Raw genomic sequence first — 11,614 nt, forward strand, 5'->3', positions numbered from 1 at the left:
TGATTTTCTGATGTATCACTCTATAGAGAACTTCCTTCATCGGTATTATCATGACATATTTTGTTGAGGATTGTCTGATCTAATTTTCTTTCATTAAAGGATTAAAGTTTTCTACATGTATGCCAAATTTTTTAAAACAAAAGCTACTTATCAGTTCAGCAAATTTCCTTACATATGTGTTTAAATTTTTAGGTGGCCAAGAAGAATACGTCTTGTCTTATGAACCAGTCAGCCAACAAGAAGGTTTGTAGAACCTATTAAATTTAAAAAAAAAATACATTTATTGAGATATCAAAATGTTCCAAGTATCAGGGTGTAGCTGTGTAAGTCAGTATCCACAAAAACAACAAGGAGACCGGTGGCACCTTAAAGACTAACAGATTTATTTGGGCATAAGCTTTCGTGGGTAAAAAACCCACTTGTTCAGACACATGAAAGCTTATGCTCAAATAAATCTGTTAGTTTTTAAGGTGCCACCAGACAAAATGTTCCAAGTGTCTCTAGACACTGACATTACACTTAACACCTCAAAAACCTATTATACAGTATATGAATTACAATATTATTCCAGTACATACATTATAATGCCATTAATACTAATTAGTGCTAGTCCCTAGTAATATCTATACACCACTGACTTTACACAGGGATAATTTATTTTTAAGAGTTTTATCTGAATTTGAATCCTGACAGATCCTAGAGCTTGATTACTTGTTTTTAAATACTCTAATATCTTCCTATCTGCTCTAATTCCATTTCCCCATTCCAGAACAGCGAAAAAAAGTAGTATGTCTCTAAATTATTGATCTGTTTAAAGTTCTAACAATAGCTGGTAAAAATATTTTTTTCACTGTATTTGACCATTTTTCGAAAATTGAATTTTTCACAGAAACATTTAAATATTTTAAATGTTTTGGTTTTTGAAAATTTCCAGCTGAAAACTTTTAGTGAAAAAGGAGCCTATTTGTTCCTACTCTAAATATCCCTTTCCACCCCAGCATTTTTGCAGGACCACTTTCATTAGCTTAGTCACATAGTGGGATTTTTTTCAAAATTTTTGGAAATGAAACTTTTTTGCTTCAAAACTGTGTCTGAAAATGGGCGGGGGGGTGTCAAAATGTTGTAAAACTTAATAGGATAACATTTAATTTTGAATTGGCCACAATTCCTTCATAGCTTTTTAACATTTTTAAGTTATTTCTAGGTCCAACCACCATTTCAGAGTTAGAAAGGGGTCAGAACAAGGGCAATAGCTATAGATTTTTGGACTGATTTTCTGAGGTACTGAGTGTTGAGTTGTTAGGATCTATTCCAGATATTTGGAATTTGAAATTAAAAAGCCTGTCTGTTCAGATTACTCTGCATGTGCAGTATATAATTACAATAGCATTTATGAAGTACATCAGAAATAAAGTGTCCACTTTAAAGTTATAGCAAGATAAAGCTTTTGTACTTTTGTACAAGGACAAGTACAGAGTCCTGCACTTAGGACGGAAGAATCCCATGCACTGCTACAGACTAGGGACCGAATGGCTAGGCAGCAGTTCTGCAGAAAAGGACCTAGGGGTTACAGTGGACGAGAAGCTGGATATATGAGCCAACAGTGTGCCCTTGTTGCCAAGAAGGCTAACAGCATTTTGGGCTGTATAAGTAGGGGCATTGCCAGCAGATCGAGGGACGTGATCGTTCCCCTCTATTTGACTTTGGCGAGGCCTCATCTGAAGTACTGTGTCCAGTTTTGGGCCCCACACCAATGTGGAAAAATTAGAAATAGTCCAGCGGAGAGCAACAAAAATGATTAGGGGGCTGGAGCACATGACTTATGAGAAGAGGCTGAGGGAACTGGGATTATTTAGTCTGCAGAAGAGAAGAATGAGGGTGGATTTGATAGCTGCTTTCAACTACCTGAAAGGGGCTTCCAAAGAGGATGGATCTAGACTGTTCTCAGTGGTACCAGATGACAGAACAAGGAGTAATGGTTTCAAGTTGCAGTGGGGGAGGTTTAGGTTGGATATTAGGAAAAACTTTTTCACTCGGAGGGTGGTGAAGCACTGGAATGATTCTATGATACTTTTAAGAATTATCCTGATCCTCAGAGATCTTCAGGGGGAGTCTTCAGAGTACCTAAGATTTCTCAGGATCAGCGTCATGCTCAGTGTCACAGTTTCAAGATAATTGCACCTGAATTCCCTCTCCATGGTCCCTCAATGGTACCCACTTAAAGTTTCTGACTCATAGAATCATAGAATATTAGTATTGGAAGAGACCTCAGGAGGCCATCTCATCCAATCTCCTGCTCAAAGCAGGACCAGCACCAACGAAATCATCCCAGCCAAGGCTTTGTCAAGCCGGGCCTTAAAAGCCTCTAAGGATGGAGATTCCACCACCTCCCTAGGTAACACATTCCAGTGCTTTACCACCCTCCTAGTGAAATAGTGTTTCCTAATAGCCAACCTAAACCTCCCCCACTGCAACTTGAGACCATTGCTTCTTATCCTGTCATCTGCCACCACTGAGAACAGCCTAGCTCCATCCTCTTTGAAACCCCCCTTCAGGTAGTTGAAGGCTGCTATCAAATACCCCCTCACTCTTCTCTTCTTCAGACTAAATAACCCCAGTTCCCTCAGCCTCTCCTCGTAAGTCATGTGCCCAGCCCCCTAATCATTTTTGTTGCCCTTCGCTGGACTCTCTCCATTTTTTCTACATCTCTTCTTTAGTGGGAGGACCAAAACTGGACACAATACTCCAGTTGTGGCCTCACCAGTGCCGAACAGAGGGGAATAATCACTTCCCTCGATCTGCTGGCAATGCTCCTACTAATACAGCCCAATATGCCGTTGGCCTTCTTGGCAACAAGGGCACACTGCTGACTAATATCCAGCTTCTCGTCCACTGTAATCCCGAGGTCCTTTTCTGCAGAACTGCTGCTTAGCCAGTCGGTCCCCAGCCTGTAGCGGTGCATGGGATTCTTCATTCCTAAGTGCAGGACTCTGCACTTGTCCTTGTTGATCCTCATCGGATTTCTTTTGGCCCAACCCTCCAATTTGTCTAGGTCACTCTGGACCTTATCCCTAGCCTCCAGCATATCTACCTCTCCACCCAGCTTAGTGTCGTCTGCAAACTTGCTGAGGGTGCAGTGAATCCCGTCATCCAGATCTTTAATAAAGATTAGAGGGGTGGCCGTGTTATTCTGGATCTGTAAAAAGCAATAAAGAGTCCTGTGGCACCTTATAGACTAACAGACGTATTTAAACATAAGCTTTCATGGGTGAATACCCACTTCATTGGATGCATGTGCATGCATCCGACGAAGTGGGTATTCACCCACGAAAGCTTATGCTCCAATAAGTCTGTTAGTCTATAAGGTGCCACAGGACTCTTAGTCGCCTTTTAGTAAAGATGTTGAACAAAACCGGCCACAGGACCAACTCCTGGGGCACGTGACTTGATACTGGCTGCCAACTAGACATCGAGCCGTTGATCACCACCCGTTGAGCCCGACAATCTAGCCAGCTTTCTATCCACCTTACTGTGCATTCATCCAATTCATACTTTTTTAACTTGCTTCAAGAATACTGTGAGAGACCATATCAAAAGCTTTGCTAAAGTCAAGATATATCACATCCACCGCTTTCCCCATATCCACAGAGCCTGTTATCTCATCATAGAAGACAATCAGGTTGGTCAGGCATTACTCCCAGCCATTACCCCTCTCGTGTGGAGACCCATGCCTTATACGGAAATATCCCTAGCAAGCCAGTTTGCCTATGCACCTATGCTTTGCTTTCTCTCTCCGAGGGCTCTGAGGGCATTGCCAGCAGTTACAGGTTACTACACAGCTCTTTCTAAGCAAGAACCTTTATTCTTAGGGTAAAATCATTAGGGAGAAATTTTTTTTTAAGAAAAGGAAGTTCTGATACACATGCTAAAAGCTTATAAGAGGTTACCCATCTCTCTTATAGGGCCCTAATAGGCCAAAGTCTTTCCAAGCCTTCCGCAGGAGTTGGGGGCCCTTAGACAAGAGGGGTCCTGTCCATTTGCTGTATCAGAAAAAAGGCACTGAGTCAGTTTAAATCTGGCTTTAAATCAAAAGCCCTTTCTTTATCTGATGGTATCTGCAAAATCCAGTTTGAACCTGTGTATGCAAGCCTCCTCTGGGAATGGTACCTCTCCGGAGGTATTTAAGACCTAAGTGATTCACCTTAATCACCTCACACTGGTCATAGTTCCTGGTAGAGCTGTGGCAACTCTCCCCGCCATCCCAGAATTGCGTACATAAACCGTTCATACACGTAATACAATTTGGTCCCCAATGATATTGCATGCAGATGCAAAATCTATCAGACTCAGCATCCTGCAGATCCCATTGTTCTCAGAATAGCAAGTCTGAAAATATAGCAACTATATTTAGATTCAGAAATATAGCTGTTGGATGATGAGCTCTTTTGAAAATCTTGCCCTTTAGCACGTAAATAAGTGATCATTTTTTCCAAGATGTGGAGCACTCAGCAGCTCACGTTGACTTCAATATAGATTTACTCCTGAGGGCATTCTGTGCCAAAAAAATTAAAAATTCTACACATAATATTTTAAAATTCTGCTAGTTTTATTTGTTAATAAAAATAACCCTGCAGCTCCCCCATCCCCAGAACATGGATTCAGCAGTGAGGCTTCACCCGACCCTGACACAGCACAAGGCCTGGGCTTGCCCCAGGCGCACCAGGTATGGAGCACGCAGGCTCAACCAGGCAGGACCAAGTGTGGAGGGGCTCAGTGTGGGGGGATCCAGGTGTGGGGTGAGAGGATTCTGTGTGGGACAATCTGGGTGCAGGCAGCTGAGTGCGGGCAGATCTGGATGCACAGAGGCTCATTAGGGGGGGTTCCAGGTGCAGGGGCAATGGGACTCTGCAGTGGCTTCCAGGTGAAGGTGGTTGAGGAGCAGCATGGGGTCTGGGTGCTGGGGAAGTGGAGCTTGGTGGGGTGGGGGTCTGGGTGCAGCTATTTGGGTTCAGTGGTTTGGGGTTCCGCATGTGGGGGCTGCAGGGTGGGGCTCATCAGGATGGGGGATTCGGTGCAGGGAGATCAGTGGGTGGTGGTCTGGGCGCTGGGGTGAGGATTGGGTGGCAGGAGATCTGGGTGCAGGGGGGCTCTTGATGTAGGAGTTGAGGTTCAGTGGGGTGGTATTTGGGTATGGAGGGCTAGGGGGGTTCTGGATGTGCCGGGTGAAGCTTGGCAAGGGTGTCTGGATAGTGGAAGTCCAGATGCATGGGGGTTGGGTGGATGGGGGAGCAGCTCCCTGTATAGAGACTCCTCCCCCCACAGCTGAGAAGTGATGGGGGCAGGAAGCAAGGGAGGATGCTGAGCTTCCTGCAGCTGGGAGAGGTTTCTGTGGGTGGGTCTGACACAGCCCAAGCAATTCCTTGCAGGGGAAGAGGAAGTCCTCTCCTGCCTCCAGCCCAGCTGGGACTAGTAGCTGATCCCAGCTCCGGGTAGGAGCCACTGGCTGGGGTGTCCCCAACCCAGCGGAGATTTATCTCTCTGCCGGCTGCCTGAAACGATGTACCTGCGCTGCTAGGGAGTGGTGCATGACTGTTCTTGCAGCTTCCCTTTGCTACCCTGTCAGAAAGTCATTTTTCTGTGCGGAAGCAAAGAAATCTGCGGAGGACATGAATTCTGTGCACACACAGTGACACAGAATTCCCCCAGGAGTATAGATTGGCCTACAACCTTCAATAATTGCTCCCACCAGGAATAAATGTTGTCTGTTTTAACTGTATCTTAATGGTATAATATAACTGTAATCTATAATCACAATTATAATAAAGCTTATTTTGGTGAAATTTGAAGGTGTTTTAATGATCGGACTATAATGAAGAAATATTATCAATTTATCTTTGACAGTCAATTACACTCGGCCAGTGATTGTTTTGGGACCCATGAAAGACAGAATAAATGATGATTTAATCTCAGAATTTCCAGACAAATTTGGATCATGTGTTCCACGTAAGTCCCAGCAAATACCATAGTGAATTTAATCAAATAAGTGCTGTCAAAGTCCTTCTGTGATCTCTCTGTGTTGAGCTCAATAATTTTTATATTGTGACATGTCTTTACCTCCTAAAATTATAAGTGTTAAATTTGTATCCATTTCTCATTTAACAATTTTACACTATAAATGGAAGACATTCTCTGGAAATATTTGCTTCCAGATATTGCAAAAAACATTTAATTTGTTGTAAAAGTTGTAGTTTTCTGCTTAAAAAGCTCTTTACTTATCTTTAAAGATACTACCAGACCAAAACGAGATTATGAGGTGGATGGCCGGGATTACCACTTTGTCACCTCTCGAGAGCAAATGGAGAAGGATATTCAGGATCACAAATTCATTGAGGCTGGCCAGTACAACAATCACCTTTATGGAACAAGTGTCCAGTCAGTGCGGGAAGTAGCAGAAAAGGTAAATCTAGTGCCAGTGGGTGACTTCCATTTTTTGAATTGATATTTTTAAGTTTCACAGCTATATGGGTAGGTCCTCATTTATATACCATGCTCCTCTGAACATGCATAATAAATAGCATAAATACTTAGAATTATAAACAGAGAATAGGAATACTATAATTTATATATATACAACCAATTCTATCCACTATTTTAATACTATCATGTACAGAAAAACCTTGTTCCTTCACACACACACAAATCTATTTTCTCTAGCAAGGATTTAACAGAGTGATATAGTGACATCTCATATTATTAAGACCTTGTCTATTCACAAACAAAAAGTGCATTTAGTTACAGTTAAAGTTACATCAGGACAAACGTCATCCACCCAAAACCTTAAAAGAATGGAAATAAGAAATTAAAGGGAAAGACCCCTGCATTCCTTTCAATGTTCATATTGCCTACAATGCTATAAGTAACACACTCCCAACACTTCGTAATCCATCTCTAATAAATACCAAAAAGCAACACGTATTCCATCTTCTGCAAACTTGCATTCTGCAAGTTTGGTTGATAAAGGTAACTGCAGAGATGTAATATACTTAGAGTTTTGAAAGGCACTTGACTTAGTACCGCATGACATTCTGATTAAAAACTTAAGCACTATACAATTTCAATAAAGTCCACAGTAACTGGATTAAGAACTAGCTGACAGATTTCAAAAAATAGTAGTCAGAGGGCAGCTGTCATCGAATGAAGGTGTTCCTAGTGGAGTTCCACAGAGATTGGTGATAGGCCTGACATTATTCAATATTTTTCACTGCAAATAAATATAAAATCAATGCAGATAAAATTTGCAGATGATACAGAGATTGATAGAATGGTAAATAATGATGAAGGCATGGCAGTAATATTCAGCATGGGGGGAGGAGGGATAGCTCAGTGCTTTGAGCATTGGCCTGCTAAACCCAGGGTTATGAGTTCAATCTTTGAGGGGGGCATTTAGGGATCTGGGGTAAAAAACTGTCTGGGGATTAGTCCTGCTTTGAGCAGGGGGTTGGACTAGATGACCTCCAGATATTCTATGATTCTAAGTGCTTGGTAACCTGCATCCATGCAAACAAAATGCATTTTAATACAGCCAAATGCATGAAAAGGATTTAGGGATCATAGTAAACAAACAACTCAGCATAAGCTTCCAATACAATGCTGTAGCAAATCAAGCTAATCCGATCTTTGGCTATATAAATACGGGAGTATTGTGAGCAAGAGTAGGGAAGTGATTTCACCTCTGTATACAGAATAGGAAAGATCAATACTGCAGTACTGCATATGGTTCTGGTGTCCACATTCTAAAAAAGATGCTGAAAAATTTGAGTGTGTACAGAAAGAAAACACAAAAATTATTCAGTAGCTGCAGAAAAGCCTTACTGTGTGAGATTTAAAGGGCTACATTTGTATAGCTAATGCAAAAGAAAATTGAGAGATGACTTGATTAGTGTATTAATACCTTCATGGGGAGAAAATAGCAGGTACTAAAGGGCTATTTAATCTAGTGGAGAAAGGCATAACAAGAATTACTGACTGGAAATTGAAGACAAAATTTGTGCCTTATTTCTAATCTGAATTTAACAGTGAAGGTGATTACATTTTTCAGAGTAGCAACCGTGTTAGTCTTTATCTGCAAAAAGAACAGGAGTACTTGTGGCATCTTAGAGACTAACAAATTTATTTGAGCATAAGCTTTCATTGGATTACATTGGAACAAACTTCCCTGAAATAGAGGGAGAAAGGTGGGTGACACCTGTGGAGTTTGTGGGAAGAATGCAAGAAGCACCTGGTATGTGCCATTCACTAGGTTTAGTATGCTTAGAAGGAACAAAATGTGCAATCCTCTAGTACATTTAAAACTGAGAGAAGAAAATCTCCAACCAATATTAAAAGGCAGGGTAATTTCTTGAAATACTGACACTGCATTACATATGTGACAGATATGTGAAAAATAGGGCATTGTACAGGCCAGTGTCACTTCCAGTTATAAAACAAAGTATTATCAATCCATATTAATTAGGACTAGTTAAGGCCAACACAACTCTAAAGGCTGGAGTTTTGATTGGAATAATACCTTATCCTTAGATATAATTTTTTTAATCAGTGGATACTACTGAAATAAATTTGGCTGCAACTGGAAACTCTTAGGGTGATGAAATCCTGATTCCATTGATGTCAATGGGAAAAACTCCCACTGATTTAATTGGGGCCAGGCTTTCACTTCTAAATTGCATGTAATATGCATGTGTTTAACTTGACGACTTTACTCTTTTCCCTCTTCTCTCTCCCCCCACCCCCCTTCTGCTTTAGGGGAAACACTGCATTCTTGATGTCTCTGGCAATGCGATCAAGAGGTTGCAGATAGCCCAGCTGTACCCAATCTCCATTTTTATTAAACCCAAATCAGTGGAAAACATCATGTGAGTAAAAACAATGTACCTGAAGCTCAGTTGTTTCAAAGACCGTGAAGGTTTTAAAAAAAAAAAGCTATGAATATTTGAAATATAATATAAAACCCACTTTTAAAAAATGTAATTGTTTTGTGTATGTAACTTTCTACATTGAATTCCCAAGGGGACTTTTAAGGTTGGGTGGTTCTTCGATTCCTTGTTCCTATATGTATTCCACAGATGGGTACTCATGCTTGCCATCCACCAGAGACTGGAAATTCTAACAAGCCGCATCCGTTGGCCCAAACACGCACAGTAGTTCTCCTCATGCTCCAGACTGAGGGCATAGGCGCCAGTGCAAGCCAAATCCTCCCCAGTTCGTCCTTACAGCTGCATGACCTGAGTCAGAATCCCTGTGTCCACAGATTTCTCCAGTTTTCTCTTTATAGCCTATAAATAGATATAGTAAAAAGTTTTACTTAATATAGTATAGTTAGTATAATTCTTTCCCCATACTGGAGAGTCCCTCCCCAAGGTCTGGGACTACACCCAGTGTCCTAGGTTTCAGGAAGTGTCTCTCTTGACCTTGCTCCTTCACCGTGAGCAGCGAACACCAAAGCTGCCTCTACCATTTGGGTATCTACAAAGTGCAGCATCAGTCGGTCATTTCCTCCGTGAACATGCAAATCTCGTGAGCTTCAACTGAGGAAGCACTTTATGGAAAAGGCTGAGACCACACTCTGATGCGGTGCAGAATGCTTATACTCTACATTGGCTCCAAGAGACAAACAGCGCCCCTCCAAGCACAAGCTCGCGAGCGGAGACTACTGCTGCTAAGCCGAAGGACTCCTCATGCAATGCTTCCAGTGAAAGTAGGCTGCATTCTCACAGTCACAAGGACAGATCTCCATCCAGATCTTTTCATAAAAGATGAGATCCCTCCCTGAGCTGGTCAGGTGAGCCTTCACATGTAGACCCTAAGGGCTCAGGAACACTGAAAACCCCCAGTCAGGAGGGTAAAGTGCAAAAGAAAAAGGATCCATTGGTGGCTCCGACTCCTAAGCACAAGGACTGACATCTGCTGGCTCCATTGAAGAGTGCAGGACCTGACTCTTTGGCGGTACTGGCCCATCCCTCAATGGACCACCCAACTGCAATCTTTTGGGACACATCAGAACTGTCTGTCCCGTTCGTCAGAACACCCCAAACACCAGAATGTATGGACACTTACACTTCCCTGGAGGATATCTTTCTCCCTTTCCCCCAGTCACCCTCTCTTCTCTAGCCCCATCCTTCCAGGGACATTGCCACACTGGAGGATGAGACTACTTCAGTGAGATAGGAACCATCTTTTCTTCCTTGAGTAGTGTATCTAGGGGTGCTCCACTTTAGTCCCTTCATGTGCACATGCACTTCTCAAGCCCTTGATTAGAGATTTTCTATTAGCAGAATCAATTTGGCCCATAAATGTGTCCTATACCTCCTTGTGCCGCACACCACCTAAGAACCCAGACTCACAGACTTCATAGGCCTGCACAGGTGAACTGCCTTCAGTGCCTTCTCGACCCCTCAGCCTGAGATGGAACCCTAGTGTGTCTGCCTTGAGCATGCCTTGGCTAATTTCTTGTTTATGGTTTAGTACTAGTGAGTATGAGATAGTTGTTAGCTAGCTAGTTAGTAGATAAGTACTGAGAGGATTAACTTTGTTCCTCTCCACACCCCACTCAATGGGCTCTATCCTCATGAGGAAGCTTGTCTTTAAAGTTTGCGAGTCTGGAGTAATTGTTAAAATCATATTTTGCTAACAAGGCCTGATAGTGACACAGAATTGCAGGGCTACAGAGGGGGAAAAAAAGAAAAAAATCCTTTTTTTCCCAAAAGTTCCAACCTCGTTGAACCCTTGTCAGGTGTAGTGGTCTTCTGATGTTGTGACCTTTTTCTCTCCATCGCTGCTTGTACCACCAGGGAGTTGAGTGCTGGAGAGAGAAGAGAAATTTGGCTCCCATGGTGGGGATGAAATGTTGTGTCTCAACCCTTTGTGTATGGTGGTGCAAGAGGCTGGGGTATACCAGACCACTCTAGCTGGCTCCAAGATGGACTCATTAACTGAGGGTGCCACCTTGCTAGGACCTATAGGCTGCAGAATATCCAAGAGTCAGTGTTGTGGGTCCTGGACCTTTGCTAATGAGATCTCAAGGTCATTGGCTGTCTTCTGCAGCAGCTCCTGGTACTGTCTCTGGTCGCCTGGTGGAGATGATGAGGATAGAGTGACTGCTTCATCTGGAGACGAGGATGAGATTCCTGTTAGTACCATCAGTGCCTGAGGATGCAGATCAACATCCTCCTCCTTGTATTATGATGGATCCAATGGATGCTGAGTAGGCAAGGTGTGGTGTGACTCAAAAATGGACTTGTGGCATCTGCAATAGGAGTCCCATAAGCCGCTGTGGGGAATCCATGGCATTGGGTACAAGTGGTCCCCTGGAGGTAGCGAAGAGGTCCCACCTCTGGAAGTCACCAGTTTTGGAATATACCATGGAGAAACTGAGACTCCAGTTGCCATTCACTGTCCTGGGAGAAATGCCTGCTGGTACTATAGGCTGTGGTGTGGTGTTCTGAACACTATTGAGATATAAAAACAACAAAGAGTCTGGTGGCACCTTAAAGACTAACAGATTTATTTGGGCATAAGCTTTCGTGAGTAAAAACCTCACTTCTTCGGATGCATCCGA

General features: G+C 42.7%; 1 protein-coding gene across 1 annotated transcript in view; it reads left to right on the plus strand.

The window, feature by feature from the left end:
• The window catches only part of DLG1 (discs large MAGUK scaffold protein 1), a gene marked incomplete at its 5' end in the record, with an annotated part of 351,805 nt that overhangs the window by 324,355 nt on the left and 15,836 nt on the right, over positions 1 to 11,614 (plus strand). The window contains 4 exon segments of the mRNA XM_034780811.1: positions 193 to 243; positions 5,902 to 6,003; positions 6,285 to 6,457; positions 8,803 to 8,912. Of these exon segments, the coding sequence (XP_034636702.1) occupies positions 193 to 243; positions 5,902 to 6,003; positions 6,285 to 6,457; positions 8,803 to 8,912 (436 nt within the window).

The sequence above is a fragment of the Trachemys scripta genome, chromosome 9, assembly GCF_013100865.1.
Source record: "Trachemys scripta elegans isolate TJP31775 chromosome 9, CAS_Tse_1.0, whole genome shotgun sequence".
In the NCBI taxonomy this organism is placed as follows: domain Eukaryota; kingdom Metazoa; phylum Chordata; order Testudines; family Emydidae; genus Trachemys; species Trachemys scripta.